The 17459-nt window shown below is 44.5% G+C and overlaps 1 protein-coding gene and 1 long non-coding RNA gene across 2 annotated transcripts in view; one reads left to right on the forward strand and one right to left on the reverse strand.

The window, feature by feature from the left end:
* Nucleotides 1-908: 908 nt before the first annotated feature.
* The window catches only part of LOC112545194 (uncharacterized), a 35029-nt gene continuing 18478 nt past the window's right edge, over nucleotides 909-17459 (reverse strand). Inside the window, exon 3 of the long non-coding RNA XR_012902061.1 lies at nucleotides 909-1268. This is a non-coding gene — a long non-coding RNA (uncharacterized LOC112545194). The remainder of the gene's footprint in view (nucleotides 1269-17459) is intronic.
* Nucleotides 14886-17459, forward strand: part of LOC102444982 (macrophage mannose receptor 1-like) — a 107478-nt gene continuing 104904 nt past the window's right edge. The window contains exon 1 of the mRNA XM_006119498.4: nucleotides 14886-15106. Within this exon, the coding sequence (XP_006119560.2) occupies nucleotides 15046-15106 (61 nt within the window). The 5' untranslated portion in view covers nucleotides 14886-15045. The remainder of the gene's footprint in view (nucleotides 15107-17459) is intronic.

Here is a 17459-nt window from a genome sequence, read left to right on the forward strand (position 1 = left end):
AGAGATTTTTGTTTTACATATGAAATAGGCATTGCAATGTTCCTTCTGGTTTTCGTACATAGCCAATTATTTTTTTACTTATACATTTTTCAGGCATTTTCCTATCCCACAGCAACATACAAATTGCTATACAGGAGCAGATCTGTTGTCCAGTTAGGTGTCTGCTATCCTGTCTCTGATGTTGCCAAGTACCAAGTACTTCAGAGGAATGTGAGGAAAAAACCCTGAAACTGGCAGCTGTAGGAAAATTGCATGGGGAAATGTCTTCTTTAATCCTCTCAATAAGAGGCTGGCTTTATACCCTGGAAGGCAAGAGTATCTACCTTTACACATTGTCTTATACTTTTGGTGCAATTGTGGATGGCCTCATTTACATAGCCATTTGTTCTTTTGAGTTCTAAACACTCTTGGCCTCTGATACCTTATGGCAATGGGTTCCAGTGATTATTCTCCAAGTTAAAACTGACAAAAGAAATATATTTTAAGTGTGCTGCCTTTATTTCTTTGATAGTCATCTTATTACCTTATTATGAGAGGGCAAATAAGAGTGCCTGAATAATCTACTCTATACCAGTCATTATTTTACAGCCATATTTCATGTCCCCTTTCCCATTTCCTTTTTAAACTGCTTTTGCATTATTTTCTGGTATGGAAATATGTTCATGCATTTATTCATTTGTCTGATCTTTTAACTGTTTGTACTAATGCTCTATTTTTTCCCCATTTGGGTGACCAGAATTGAGCAAAATATTCACAACAAGGGAGCATTGTTGATGTATATAATGGTGTTCCATTAATTTCAATGTTATAATCTGTTCTATTTCTGTTGCATCCTAATACTCACTAACATTTGACATTTGATCCTCAGATACAAGTTATCTGTAAAGTAATCTTACAGGCACTGATAATACTATAAGGTAACTTATTATTGACGTCTAAGCATACAAACACAGTTCATACAAAGCTGTAACTTTAAAGTTTATAGATGATGTACTAAAGCACTGACACATTTACTGCATGGAGCAATTCTAATAACTCCATGGTTGTCTTTGAGTGATGTCCCTGTGGGTGCTCTACATTAGGCGTCAGTGTACCCCAGGGCCTGCTGATTGAGGAATTTTCTTAGCAGGATTTGGATGCGACATGCATGCACAGCCGCCTAGTGCACCATTTGTCTGTTGGCTGCAAGTTGCGTGATCCCCCACTCAGTTCCTTCTCTGCCATCTCCTGCAACAGTCAGAGCCCTTAGCAGTCCAGCATTTCTCCTCCTGAAATACAAATATGTAATTCCTATTATCCTTCACCATCCTGCCCCAGTCTATCCTCAGTTTCCTCATATATATATATATATATATATATATATATATATGAGAGAGAGAGACAGAGAGACAGAGAGAGAGAGAGAGAGAGAGACAGAGACAGAGACACACACTTTGCATTCCATCACAATAATACCCGGATCATTGGGATTTAAGAGGTGCAACACATGCAGAGAGGCCATGCCACTGTCGGAAGGCCATTTCTCCTGTACACGATGCCTGGGGACGCAACATATTCTTGCCAAATGCTTCCACTTCAGCAACATGATGGTGTGGGCTTGATGAGACAGAGAGCTTCGTCTCCAGTCTTTCCTTCTGGAGAAGTCTCTCAAACTAGTCACTGAGGAGGCTCCTACAAACAGAGGAAAAGACAAGGCTCAGCCCTACAATACATCTAAAAGGCGAGACTCCTCCAGCTCTGGCAAGCACTCTTGGAAAATGAATAGGTTGCCGGCCAGATCATTACCCTTGGTGCTTACCTTGTCCAGAGCTAGCACCAGTGACAAACCTGGGACCACTGGTCCGCAAATCACCAATACTGAAAAAGGCTCTATCGGAGCCAATATGGAAACCATCCTCATCGGCACTAAAAGTGAGGGAACTGCAGCACATGGCACAGACGGCCTCGACTCAACCTCTGGTAACGAAAACCACCCGCATGGACATGCCACTTCCTCTGGCACCCCCAATGGCTTCAAGTCACTTGTCGGCACTGATGACTGATCATTCACTGGCACTGATCGCCAAAGACCGTCACCAAAATATTCCACACCTAACCAATCGTTCACTCTAACACGTTTTTTATACTACTCAGAGACACAATCATCCATGGTGGGGCATATTCCCTTACACAGCACCTACCACTCTCCTATCAGCACCACACTATCCTCACCAAGATATTCTGCCTTTTCCACTCATGGTTGTGAAAGCAGAGCAAGATGACCAACAAAGTGTTTTTCTTCAGTGCTCCTTGCCCGCAAAGTGCAGGTCTATATGGGATCAACCACCATTCAGATTGTCATGTAGTCCACAACTTTACCACTAGTATCCTCATTCAAGGCCATACCCTCCACCCCCTTATCCTGGGCAATGGCCATCCTGGCAGACGTGGTCTCTATATAGCTGCCATCGTACCACCCCTACCACCTCAGCCCAGTCAGCATCCAGGACATCTCTGCCTTGCATAACATTGGAGGTGCTGGATAATGAAGCCACAGAAGTAGAAGAGGTTGACTCCGCCAAATTGGAGGATCAATCACCTCTCCACAGTTCCTCCTCATTCCCTGATGAGGTGGTGATTCCACAAACATCAACTTGAACAGACAATATTAAACAATTTCAAGAACTTTTTAAGAAGGTGGTCTTGTATCAAGACATCAATTTACAAGAGAAACAACATAAACTGATGAAAATCTTGCAACCCTTTGCCATGACTAAAATTGCCCTTCCAATGGATAAGGCTATCCTAGAACTGGCAGATACCATCTGGTAGACCCCTGCATCAGTGCCTCCCACAAATAAAAGGGCTGACAGGAAATATTTTGTACCCACAAAGGATATGGACTTTCTCTTCTCCCACCTTTCCCCTAATTCATTGGTGGTAGATGTTGTACAGAGTCAAATTACCGCAGTTCCTTTCTACACTACAGAAGAAAGACCATAAGTGATTAGCTTTTTTAGATTGTAAAGTCTATTCATCAGCTACTCTACAGCTCAGAGTAGCAAATTTTTCAGCCCTCCTTGCTAGTTATGATCATTCAAATTATGCCAAATTACAGGATCTCTCAGAGCACTTCCCTGAGCACAAAAGGCCTCAACTCAAAGCCATCATGGATGAAGCCAAACCATAGCCTGCACAGCATTGCAAGCAGTGATGGATGTTGCCAATATGGCAGCCTATACAACTGCCACTGCAATTGTCATGAGATGACCTTCATGGCTACAAGCCTTGGAGATCCCGAAAGACTTGCAAATGAAGGTGGAGGATCTCCCCTACAATAAATCACACCTGTCTGCAAATAAAACAGATGAGGTTCTCAGTACAATGAAGGACTCCCGACTGACCCTGAGAACCTTGGGCATTTACACTCCACCCAATAAATGTAAATGCTACACACCATACCATAGATCTCACTATTCAAACTTCAGGTCCCAACACAAGCTGTTTGAATTCTGCTCAGGACAGCTCTACCAATGTCACTGTTGAACAGACTCCATCCACGACGAACCGACTATCCACATCCAAATAAAGCTTTTGAAGCATTGATCTAGGATCTGAGCATCCCTACACCAATGCCAATTCCAAAACCACCACCCTTACCACCTGTGCCTGTTTTTCCATTCTCGGGCAAGCATCATGTCTCACTGATGGGTTTTAGAAATCATCCAGTCCGAGTATCTAATCCCATTCATCAAGCTACCTCCTAGCTATCCCCCACCTCTGTCCCTCTTCAGGAACCCCTCCCAAGAGAGTCTTCTACACCTAGAGGTACAGCACCTCCTCCAAGTCAGGTCTAATACCATGGCAGAGGATTTTATTCCAACTATTTCTTCACCAAAAAGAAGACCAGGGGCTGGAGACCCATTTTAGACTTCAGAAATCTCAACAAGTTTGTTCAAAACCACAGTTTCAAGATGGTTACCCTTTATACCAGTATTCTGGTACTGGCCACGGGCTATTAGTTCTCAGCCCTCAACCTGCAAGAAGCCTATTTTTACATTAATATCCACCTCGCCCACAGGCAATTTCTTTGATTCATGCTTGGCAATGGTCACTACCAATATGGCATCTTCCCTTTCAACCTTTCCACAGCCCTGAGAGTCTTCTCAAAGACTTTGGAGGTTGTCCCAGCACATCTTCAGTGTCTGTGAGTAATAAGTTTTCTGTACCTTGACGATGTCTAATCAAAGGACTTACTTGTCTAGACACACTACAGATGCTGCACACCATCATATCACTCTTTTGTGCTCTGGGTTTACAGATAAATTACCTAAAATCAACAGTTGTTCCCTTCCAGCTGCTCGAGTTTATAGGACCTTATCTGGGCACAGTATCGGCAATAGCCATGCTACCATGACACAGATTCATAGCACTGGGAGCTCTTATTTCTGTGATCAAGTTCAGTACTTTCACCAATGTCACAACTTGCCTCCAAATCTTGGGGCACATGGCTGCTACCACATACATGGTCAGGTGCTCCCAACTCCATGTGCGTTGCCTGCAGGGATGGCTCTCCACAGTGTTTATTCCATCCCAAGACACACTCAACAGGAGAATCTCACTTTCACTGCATGTTCTCATTTCTGGCATGGTGGTGGAGCCAAGCAATATCATGCAAGGCATCTCCTTCCATCAAGAACCACCATCTCATGCCCTCACCACAGATGCCTCCCTCCTTTGGTGGAGAGCCTCTCTCAGGCTTCTAACAGTGCAAGGCAAATGCACCCCATCAGCTCAGCTCCATATCAACATACTAGAACTACACAATGCCTGCAAACGCTTCCTCCCTGTCATCCAGAATCGAATGATACACATCTTCAGACCACCACAGCTTCATGTATTATATAAATCATCAGGATGGAGCATGATCCCACTCCCTATGTGTGGTAGTTGTAAAATTCTGGAATTTTGTGTGTTCACTGCAAAAAACACCCTTAGTATCATACCTACCAGGCAGTCAGAATATGATAGGAGATGGACTCAGCCACTTGTTTGCAGAGCAACATGAATGAAAGATACATCCAGCAGTCATTCAAACAATTTTCCTCAAATCAGGAATTTCTGATATCGATCTATTTGCCATGTGGGAGAACTGCAATGTCATCACTTTTGATCCAGAGCAGGCATGGGGAAGGGATCTCTCAAAGATGCATTCCTGACGGCATGGTTAACACACATCCTTTATACATTTCCACTTCTACTGCTCATCAGTCGAGTGATCCACAAGATCTGTCAAGACTGGTCCCATATCATTCTTAGTGTTCTAACATGGCCCAGACAAACCTGTTGCCCTTACCTCCTTCGATTCTCACTGTGCAATCTTCATCCCCTCCATAACCATCCAGACCTACTTTTCCAGCAACAAGGTCAGATGATTCACCCCAATCCTAGCACTTTGCATCTCAAGGCCTAGCTACTCCATGGTGCCATTATGCCAAACACGCCTGCCCCAAATGGGTGAGAGAGATTCTTCTGAACAGTCGATGACCTTCCACCAGAAACACTTACCTACACAAATGGACACATTTCTCCAACTGGTATAAGCACAGACAGACTACTGTACTGTCTGTGTCTAATTTACCATCCATTCTCAACTTCCTCCTGGATATAAAAAAAATGGGCTCATCACTGACCTCTATAAAAGTTCATCTTGCCACCATTACCATGTTTCATGGATCAAGAGATGGGTTTTCTATATTCTCTCATCCTATAACTAAACACCTCCTAATTGGCCTGCCCAACATAAACCTAATTATCTTACAAACAGCACCAGTTTGGGACCTAAATCTGGTCCTAAAAGCTCTCACAAGACCACCATTCAAACCTCTTGCTTCAAGTTCCCTCCTCCATATGTCAGAGAAGGTCTCTCTCCTTGTCTCAATAAAATCAGTGAGAGTGGGAAAAATAGCTCCTCTCATGGCAGACCCTCCCTTCACTATCTTTATGAATGATAAGGTCATCTTATGACCCTACCCCAAATTCTTACCAAAAAGTAGTTTCTACTTTCCATAACAATGACTCGATACACCTACCTACCTTCTTCCCTAAACCTCAAAAAGACTCATTAGAAACTTTCCTACATAAACTAGACATCAGAAGGGTCCTGGATTTCTGTCTGGAGAGAACCCTTCTGCAAATCTCCTAAGCTCTTTCTTTCCATCGTAGAGTACTCCAAAGGCCAATCAGTGATGTCACAATGAATTTCCAGATAGATATCCTGCACACAGTTGTGTTATACTCCATACAAAACAATCTCCAGTTTGAGGGACTTCACGATCCACCAGAACCATTGACATGTCCACAACTTTCCTAGTAAATGTACCTATGCTAGAGATTCCCTATTACTGCCATTGGACATTCCTCCAAAACTCTCCTCCAATAGGGCACTGCTCTATAGTCACCTAATGCAGCACACTCATGGAGACATCATTAGAAGAAGTTACTTACCTTGACAGTAATGATAGTTCTTTGAGATGTGTCTCTTCATGGGTGCTCCATTACCCTCCCCCCTCCTCTTCTTTGGAGACTGCAGTCTTGATTCCACAGTAGAAAAGGAACCGAGGGGGGGAGGGATCATGCTGCGCACACAGACAACAGGAGAACGGTGCATGAGGCAGCTGCTGTGCATGCATGGCGCGTCCAGATCCTGCTAAGAAATTCTCTGATGAGCCAGCGCAGGGGCACACTGACACCTAATGTGGAGCACCCATGGGAATAACATTTGAAAGAACCATAGTTACCATCAAAGTAAGTAACTTCTTCTATAGTAGCTTTAAAATCCCAGTTAGGGTACAAAAACTGCACAGCAGAGAGGAAAACAGAAGTGGGAGGGGGGATGCAGAGTGAAGCCTTCCTGGTTCTTTCTTTCTTGTACAGGCCAGCTACAACCGGATTCTGAGAAGTAAGAAACTAGACTAGATTGTAGAAGCATTTCAATGACTATGGTGCATTTATAAGCATTTAAAACCAACATTTTTTTTAAAAAAAAGTCATGCTCCTCTCTTGGCAGAAAGGGGTGATGGGATGTTGGAAACTCCATATTTTTTTTAAAGATCCTAGCATAGTGGATAAATAGGTTGAATTAGTTCAAAATGGACATCTCTGTCTAATGGGATGTTAAAGGGGCTCATGATTGCTCAGATATTTCTGGTAATGGAAACCAATGCTTTGATTTTTTTTTTCAATTTACAGAAATATTTCTTTCAAAAACCTTGTTAGCATTTATGATATCCACATTAAGTAAAAAATTATGTGCCAAACTAAACCCAGAAAGAGCATTCAGAGAAACCAATAATCAACCTACCTGGCACAAACAAGGCAGCTAACTTTGACGGATCCTGATTTTTCAATATTTAATGTTCTTCTAACATAGAGTTATTTTTAATATGAACTATGTACTTAATATGCAAACCTGACTAATGCATATTGCTGTTGACTGAATGTTATATTATAATGTAAAGCAAAGTGATTAATAGTAAATCATCCATGTAGTTTCTCTAGATGGTCTCTCAGAGATATAGGTGTAGGCATGTAATAAAAAAGTGCCTTTAGATCTGTGTATGATTTTTATTATACAGACCTTTCCATTTTCCTGTTGACTGTCAAAAGTCAAGAGCCACTTCAACTTCAGTCACACCTTTCAGTGTACTTTGCCAGGAACACACTATCATTCACTGTAAATACCAGGTCTTCCAGAATTAGAAATGGGCTGACCTGTTTCAGGAAAATGTAGGCCCTTCCAGTCCAAACATTATCTGGGAGAGGTGGCTTCCTACTCAGAGAGTGAGCTGAAAAGTTTATATCTAACTAGAGTATGTGCCAAATGCTGCACATTAGCTGTCAATAGCTGTTTGTTATACCAGACTTGAGGTGTGTTGGTGCCTCCATTTTACTATAACTTGAGACTCAGCTGGATTCTTTGAGCCATAGGTAGCTCTACCAGGGAGGCTAAAAAGCTATTTTTGAGCTACACTAGTTCAGAATATAGAAGCATGCACAAGACGGTGCCCTTTCTTTATCTTGTATTGTCCATCTGTAGGCTGCACAAGTATGCCAGTCTACTTCTTTCCTCTTTCTATATGAGTGACCTACCGAATGCCATGTAGGTGCAAGTTACTTCCTCACTTTCACTTCCTGCCCATTTGTGTGTTGTGAACATGTGGGCAAGTTGTGTAGCTAGCCTCACTAATTAAATCACCCAGAACTGACCTAAACACTTTCATGGGAATTGTGCTTATGCACACTAGAGTTGAATATAATACAAAATGCCCACCCCTCCAATGATCTACAACGAAATAAATGACAAGTATCTGCAGGCTTGGAGGCAGGTTTCACAGAGGTATATAGCTAGGACAGCTGCATTAGATTCTCCTTCCCTTTTAGGGAGCTCAGAACTCCTTTCACTTCCCTCTCAGAGATTCTGTGAATATTTTTTAACTGAAATGTGAATGTATAGGCTTTTCCATTGTGGTGGATTATGTGGGAAATGATCATGTTTGGAGTGTGTTCTCTATTTGATTTAGAGGATTAACTCTTAGGGACAGGTACTGTATCTTCAAATTTTGTATGGTGTTGAGCCCACGATGGCATGCAGTGTACAATAAATAACTGGAGCTTAGTGCATAGCCAGAAAGGGAAACTGGACAAATCCAAATATTTCTTCAAGATGCAGTATCTCAACTCCTAATATACACTATAATCTGGATTTTCAGGTGTGTGTATTTGACTGTTGGCAGTAAAAATATGCCTTGTCATGCCTTGTCAGCCAGCCAGATATGCCTGCTATTCAGAAAGGGAGTAGTGTCAGATTTTTTTTATGGTAGGGAGTTAGGACCCTTCCTGAATATGCCTAGTATACCCCATGCCTATCCCTCTTATACACATTTCTCTTCCTCTCTGGGACAGCATATGCCTGATCATTTTGTGGGTGCATATATGTGAGTGAGATCACAAATTTCTCACTTCACTCTCCTTGTGTGACCCTGTGTTCATTCAAAGTCCCTCAATGAAATCCTGGCCCCAGTGAGGTCAATGAGCCTATGTCTACACAGTAACTGGCCACTAATAGCTGGCTCTTGAGAGCCAATTTGGGTGCTCAGGGCTGGGTCTTCAGGGCTGTTTCACTTCTGGTTAGATGTCTAGGCACAGGGTGGAGCTTGGCCTCCAGGACTCTGCAAGGTGGGAAGGTCCCCAAGCCTGGGCTGCAGCCCGTCCCCAAGCCTGGGCTGCAGCCCGTCCCCAAGCCTGGGCTGCAGTCCGTCCCCAAGCCTGAGTCAGATGGCATGGGTCAGCCCCAAAGTTTTCTTTGCTGTGCAGAAATACCCTGAAGATTTTGTCATTGATGCCAATGGAGCCAGGAGTTTGCCCTTTGTGTTCTAGGAAGCCCCAGGTTGGTCCTTCTACTCTCCGCATGTAGTGCCCTCAAGGGAAAAGTGAGGAGATTCATCTTTTTGTGTTTGTCCTCCATTCCAGCACAGTGAGATCAGCTTGTGTCTCTGTGTGTGGAGTGGGGGGGATGGGCATACTACTCTTCAAGAAGAAGTGTAGCAGCAGGGACGCTCACATTGTGTGTGCTAGAAAATTCTGCTTCCCAGTGTTCCCCCAAAGAGGTACGGATTCACATTCTCCCCCAATGCAGGCTGCATACTACAGTCACAACAGAGCTATCTTCCACTCATGTTGCCTGAATTCCTTGCAGATCATTGAGCTTGGTTGGGCTTATGGAAACCCATGCAGCAAGTGAGCTCGTGGGATTTTTTTTTTTTAAAACTGTGATGTATCAGATTAAACTTGTTAGCACTAGAAGTAGTTCAGAAAATAGGTGCATTCCTTGAACACTGAAAATTCCTGTTAGCTTTAGATGGATACACAATAGAAGAGGTTCAAGCCCAAAGTAGTCAGTATTCTGGCAAATGTTTTATTGGTCAAATCAACAATACTTGGCAACTATTTTAGAACCGTCTGCAAAAGCATGCTTTGATGGCCAGTATTTAAATATGAAATACTACTGCATATGGTGATATACCAAAAGCCTGCTCATTCATAATCTTTATAATTTAATTAAAACACAATGCATTGTATCTTGAAAATTCATATTGCTTCCTTGTAGACTGTTAGGGCTAGACTCATCATGACACTCAGCATCATACAACACCTAACTTGTAGGTGCATAGGGAGCCACTGGAATTGACAAAGCTTGAATGTGGTGCTCTGGCTTCTATACAATGAATCCTGGGAGATAAGGTACCTAAGATTGGGATACTCAAAAGCCATCTTGATAGGCAGCTTCCTGCCTATAGCAGCCAATGGGAGATGCTGAGGAGAGAGATGCATTCCAATCACTGCCCCTTTGAGAGAATTTGATGCCTAAATTCAGTCTGCAGGGTTATCTGGGAATCCTCTCTTGGAGCCAGATGCTGAAAGTGTTTCTTGCAAGAAGAAATCAGAGGATTTTCTTTTTAACTTGTAACCCCGTGTCACGTTACCGGTGTTTAAGGGAAGCAACCAGGTCACTGCTGTGCCCATGGGGGAGTGTTTGCCCCAAAAGTTGGTACAAAAGGGGCCATGTGAGGTGTCGAATTAAAGCTTACATTCTACTGATTCTGTATATGCTCTTCATATAGCGGTATAATGTCTGTGTGTGGAGTTATGAATATGTACTCGGTATGGAGACTGGAAGTTTCTCTGTATGTGATTGAGCAATGGGCTCAGCCTATGGACATGCTAATTAGCAAGGCTCCAGGGACACTAGGTCTCTCAAATACCAGAGACCCACCTATGAAGGAATCTAGGTGCCTGGTCAGAGACCATGACTTTCTCCAGCTTGGAAGAAGCCAGGAGGGGAGATAAATAGGCCATGTGACCGATTCCAACTCGGTCTTCAGATCTGCTCCTAACCCCAGATGCGGCCTCGCAGGGAATCACAAGCCAGGAAGAATTGTGGACCCATTCGGATATAGGATGTACACCAACGACTTTTAAGTCAGCAGTTATAACATCTCTGCTACAAGCCTGCATTGAGAACTGGGAGATTCGATGCATGTAATGTATGATACTTTAACAACCTTACTCTCATGCTTTTCTTTCTTGAGTAATAAACCTTTAGGTGTTAGATTCTAAAGGATTGGCTTAGAGTGAACTCGTGGGTAAGATTCAGATGGTAAATTGACCTGGGAACTGTGGCTGGTTTCTCACCTACTTGTTTGGGGTAGGTGAGATTGGGCTCTAAAACCCCTCACCTGTGTATGAGGCCCGGGGCCATCTAGAGCACAGATATTGCTGGGGCGTCAGAGGGGTTTTGCTCGTGAGGCTTCTAGCTGGCCAGGCAGGCAGCAGAAGTACTCTGTGAGACTGGTTTGTAGCCTGTTTGGGAAGGTCTCCAGTGTGGGGGCTGTAAGGAGCCCCAAATTTGAGTAATTTGCCCTGAGCGGATGCCCTCAGCAGTGCCCAGACCCGGACTGGTCTGTCACACCAGGGGTTAGAGGACTTACTGTTTCAAGTTCTCCCTCCCCACAGTGGGAAGAAGGAATTTGAATTGGGATCTCTCAAGTCTCAGGAGAGGATGCAGGCCCCTGAACTGTGAGAGATTCTGAGACTCCCAGTCCCTCCTGTTTAAGATGTTCCACTTTTGATAAATAATTAGTCCTTGGGTCAGAGAGAGAGGGTATGTCTACACTAGCTCGTTAGTTCAAGCTTGGTAGGCAAATGAGGGCAACCGGAGTTGCAAATGAAGCCCGGGATTTAAATATCCTGGGCTTCATTTGCATGTTCCCAGGTGCCGCCATTTTTAAATCCCCCTTAGTCCGAACTCCGTGCCCACGGCTACACGCAGCACGGAGTAGGTAGTTTGAATGAGCGATTCTAATTAAATCCTGGGCTTCATTTGCAACTCTGGTTGCCCTCATTTGCCTACCTAACTCGAACTAACAAGCTAGTGTAGACATACCCAGAGAGAAAGGGCGAGCGAGCAAGCAAGCAAGCAAGCAAGCAGAGACTGACTTAATGGCTTGGTAGTTAGACTAGGTAGTTTCCTATTCATCCAACCTGTAGGAAACTCAGGATCCTGTCCCCCTGCTCCACTGCCAGTTTGTTCTCTCCTGAAATGACATTCCATTTATATTACCTCATTTCTTTTCCAAATGTGTTTGGGGTCTTTTTCTTTTGTCCCCCATGTCCTCCTTCATTGCCCCAACAAAACAAAAAACGTCAACTTCATGGGTGGCAGGTGAATGAGCTATTGGGCAAGGTTCAGCCCTGCTCCCTCCCTCTTTTCCTGAGGTCCTGCCCTGCCTCTTTCACCTTCCCTTACCTCCTGGAGACTGGATCATTACAGCCAGAGTGCCCCCAGACTCAAAATGCTGGGCAGGCAGGATGGCAAGGCTAGTGCTAGTCAGGTGGCAAGGCTAGTGCTAGTCATGGCTGGTCCCAGAGTCAGATGTTTGATTGGGTGGTATGGCCCTACTCCAGGACCATGTGCACACTGACCCCAACCTGTCTGTCCCCCCACCCTCTCAGCCACACCAGGAAGGAAACTGGAAGTGGGCAGGTGGTTCCTGGAGGCAGAGTATGGATGGGACCATGCCAGGCTTTTTGGAGGGGCACAGCCTTCTCCTGCCTATGCTATCCACTGTCTATGGTCACCTTTTGTCAGAGCTGCTAAGAGAATTTCTGGGTTAAGGGGACTGAAGAGACATTCCCCTCCCTACTGCTTTCCCATGTCCTGCCTATTGATGTTTCTGTAGCACCCCATAAATGCTGAGGTACACTGTGGTTGGGTATCTGCCCACACTGGCCTCCCTAGTGCGGCTGAGTGATAGGCAGCCACAGCTGTGGTAGCAGTTAATGTGGTTGAGTGTCAGGCAACCACAGGTGCAGCTGCATATAATTAGCTGACTGATAAAAGGGAAGCTGCAGACCAAGGCGTGGGAGTGTGCTGCATGGAGCCTGACGGGGGAGGCTGGCTTCCAAGAGGGCTGCACAGCTAGCACCAGGAAAGGCCTTGCAAAATATGGCAGGCTCAAGGCCCAGGGAGGAGAGAGCTTGGAGTGGGAGGTAAAGGTGCTGGGTGCTGCAGGGATGTGGCCAGCGGTAGAGTTGGAGGAGGGGCACTGAAAGGCAGTTGCTAAAGGGTCCCTGGGTCATTTCCCCATCTAATTCTCTTCCTACACATGCCAGTGATGAAGTATCCAGAATAGACTGCAGTTTGCCACTGGACTACGAGGCTAGACCAGCAACGGGCAATCTTGACTGGTGTATGGGCCGCATGAGTGGCTCCCCTCATCTCAGTGGGCCACAAGACTGGCATAACCAAGACGGTGTCTCAGGATAGAGCAGTTTTGCTAATTGCACTTGCATACTTAAGTTTTCTGGGGCATACCCACTGAACTCGAGCAGCCCTTTGATTGGATTCAGAGGGAGCACTTGGCTCTCAGTCACTACTGTGTGCAATTAGCATGTACCTCACATTATGTGCACTTGCTTTTTGTGTGTCACTTTAGTAATACCAGCAGGGGAAAAAACCTATGTAGATGGAAACCAGTGTAATCTGGTAACTCAACACCTGGGCAACAGTAAATAAAATGTAATGTGGGCTGCACATAGTCCCCTGATGGGCTGCAGGTTGCTCACCGCTGGGCTAGCGTAAGGATTGTAATGGACCTCCAAGGTGAATGACAAGATAGTGGGTTGCTGCTCCGCTGATTGAGAGGAGGGGCAATAGCACTGGGGTCTGTCAGAGGGCTGTGCCCCATGGTGGATGCCATGGGTTTGGACAGAGTATGGAATAGAAGTGATGGTGGCAAGACACCATGGCTACGTCTACACGTCAGGCTTCTTGCTCAAGAACTGTATTGCGCAAGAGTTCTTGTGCAAAAGTTCTTGTGCAAGAGCGCATCCACACTGCCATGTGCTTTTGTGCAAGAGCGTCCATGGCAGTGTGGATGCTCTCTTGCGCGTGAAAGCTCTGATGGCCATTTTAGGCATAAGAGTTTATTGCGCAAGAAATCCACGTTGCCTGTCCACATTGCCTTCTTGCGCAAGAGCTCTTGTGGGAAAAAAAGGCTTATTCCTCGTGGGGAGAGGAATAACTCTGCCATGAGAAGCCCTCTTTTCTGATGCTGAACTGTAAATTGAATTGTGCAAGAACATGCATGCAGTGTAGATTCTCTGCAAGTTTTTGTGCAAGAACAATTGTTCTTGCGCAAAAAGCCTGCAGTGTAGATATAGCCCACGGGTATAGGGTGCCCAAGGGAAAGGGTTGATAGAGCTTATTCCCAGAATGACCAGCAGGAGGTGCCTTGGCAGTGAGTCGAACCCCATGGCATACACACACTTTACTTTTACCGAGTGAAACTCTCTTTTATTTTAACATTTCACTTTTCAGCTGTGTCTTATTCTTCCTGTGCTACTAGGAAATAGGATGTTTATAAATAAATATTTTCACACTCCAAGTATATGTATATTCTGTATAAGGAGAGGAAGAGAGATTTGATACTCTTTCTAAAAATCCTATATTACAGCAATGTCTATATTCAGAAGTAATGAGATTACATGTCAGAACAGAGAGTAAATATTTAAAGTTTAAGGTTTAGCTGTGAAGGAAGGGTGAAAAATCTGCTCTTCCACTGCTGTTTGGGACTCTGTATGCTCACCAGTATCTTCTTTTGAGGGCTGATTTACTTGGAAAATCACTAACAAAGTCCCTGAAAAACTGCCATAATCTGTCATTACTTTATCACCTGCCTTTCTGTTGGAGACTCTTCCCACAGCAGAGAAATTAGCTTAGGAAAGCAAAGTTTGAACTGTGAATTCCTGTTATTTCAAAACACCTCATGTGACAGGATATTTCCTTATCATTTAGAGCACAGAGCTTTCCCCTGATCCGTCAACCCTTCACAAGAACTGGGGACCTGCTACCTGGTTCACTTCAGAAATATTTTTGTGATAGAAACTAAACAGTGATTCATCTTTCATTGTGGTGGTGGGGAAGAAAATATCCATACGTTTGTGATGAGGCTTTTCCTGCTCCTGGTTTTTCTCTCTCTATGTCAGAGTGCCTTTCAGCTGCTGGGTAAGTGTTTGCTCTGTCTGAGCTGTGAGTGTGGATGTTGGTGTGGAAGTGCATCTGTTCTCATGCGTTGAGACCTATTTTGTGTTGCAGGAACCTGATGGTTGTCTGTTATCAACCTCAATTTACACATCTGGAACAAATGTGGTAGACATGTTTGCCCCTCTAGTTGTGGTCTGTGGAATCCTCTGTCAAGTGAAGAAGAGGATTTAAACACACAGCAGCAATGGGCAGGAGCAGAGATGGGTCGGTGGGGAGGGAGGAGGAGGAGAGAGAGACGCATGGAAAGGTTCCTTGAGGGGGAATGGTTAAAGCAATTGTGAACCTGTCTGAGTATATACGGTGTAACAGGCCCCTTCCTATTCACAGGAGCCATTAGTTGCAACTCATGTACATCGCTCTGCTGCCACTGCTTTGCTGCTTCTAAAGCAATACATCAATTTTTTTTTGGAGTGCTGGAGGCCACTCTCCTGTGCTGATTTTATTATTCCCCCTCCCCATGTCCTGCTGTCTACACAAGCTCCTCCCTCAGCTACTTCTCCTGTTCTCCACTCTTGAGTGTTTCTCCCGTATCTGACAACTTTTCCTTTCCCATACCCCAAGCTTCTCTTTGCTCTCTTGAAGCTCTAGTAGCACTCCCTTACCTTGTCCTCACAGCACTGAGGGACCAAGGAGAAAATGGCTCTGGATTTCTAAGAAATCTTGGCTGTCAGCTTGTAACTTTTAACCCAGGAGGTAGAGTCACAACTTGAAGGCACCTATTTCCTCTGCTCACTGACCTGTTCTTCATTAAAGAAATTCCTTCTTCACACCCTATGCATTGGCTGAATTACATCCTTTATTTTCCTCCTCATCCCATCCCCTCAGTGATAGCGAAGTTGAGTCCATTCTTTTCCAGTCCTGCCTGTGGCAGATTTACGGCTGCAAGCGCCCACTACCTGGCAGAGGTGTGGGGACCAACGAGCCCACCGCCTTAGTTTACCCACGGAAGACGGACTTAGGGGCACGAGCTCCCACTCTCTGGCATGAGGGCAGAGCCCAGCAAGCCCACCATCGTAAGAGTGTTGTGGGACCCCTGGAGGTCCCTTAGCCTCTAAGTTCTGACCCCTTCCTGGGTCCTGATAATGATAGCTTTTGCCCTCTAGGCCAGCTGGCCAGTAGTACCTGCTAATCAATGAGAGTGTAGGGCAGCAAGGGAGGGGTTTTTAGGTGGCCCCGGGCCTGCCCTCTTCACCAGGTCCCTGCCCAGGGCCCTAAGGAAGGAAGGAAGCCTCTGGTATGCAGTGCACACCTAATCATACCTCCAGTGGAGCATAATTTGCACCTGCTCAACTAGACAAAAAAGGGGTCAGCTGGCACAAACATTGCTCATACAAAGGAATAGCGTCCTCACATGCAGCACTGCAACCTTTGCAGCAAACACTGAACTACAGAACAATGGGCAAAGGTGAGGGAGGTTGTGCTGACCTCTTCAGGTCTCTTCCAGTTCTACTGTTCTATAATTCCAAGGAAAATGTGGTTATGTGACAGATGCTGTTTAGCTTCAATCCCTCACCTTTTATAGATAAGATAGGAACCCCAACAAGAATTACTTTGTGGAAAAGAGAGATCCCAATGTAGTTAGAGGAATTTTGATGGAGATGTAGGGAGAAATAAGAACAGACATACTGGGACAGTCCGAAGGTCCAACTAGCCCCATGTCTTATCTTCTGACAGTCGCCAATGCCAGATGCCCCCAGGGGAGTGAACAGGACAGGTAATCATCAAATGGTCCATTCCCTGTCATTCATTCCAAATATCAGACAAACAGAAGCTAGGAATACCATCCCTGACCATTCTGCCTAATAACCTTTGATAGATCTATCCTCCATGAATTTATATATTTCTTTTTTAACTCTGTTAGAATCTTGGCCTTCACAACATCCTTTGGTACGGAGTTCCACAGGTTGACTCTGCATTGTGTGAAGAAATAATTCCTTTTGTTTATTTTAAAACTACTGCCTATTATTTTCATTTGGTGATCCCTAGTTCTTGTATTATGAGGAGTAAATAGCACTTCCTTACATACTTGCTCTATTCCAGTCATGATTTTATAGACAATCATATTTCCCCTTAGTCATCTCTTTTCCAAGTTGAAAAGTCCCAGTCTTGTTAATTCTTCCTCATATGGAAGCTGCTCCATACCCCTAATCATTTTTGTTGCCCTTTTTCTGAATCTTATTCTGAGATGGGGCAACCATATCTACGTGCAATATTCAAGATGTGAGCATACCATGAATTTATACTGAGGCAATATGGTATTTTCTGTCTTATTATCAGTCCCTTTTTAATTATTTCCAACATTGTTAGCTTTTTT

This window comes from Pelodiscus sinensis, chromosome 2, assembly GCF_049634645.1.
Source record: "Pelodiscus sinensis isolate JC-2024 chromosome 2, ASM4963464v1, whole genome shotgun sequence".
NCBI lineage: Eukaryota > Metazoa > Chordata > Testudines > Trionychidae > Pelodiscus > Pelodiscus sinensis.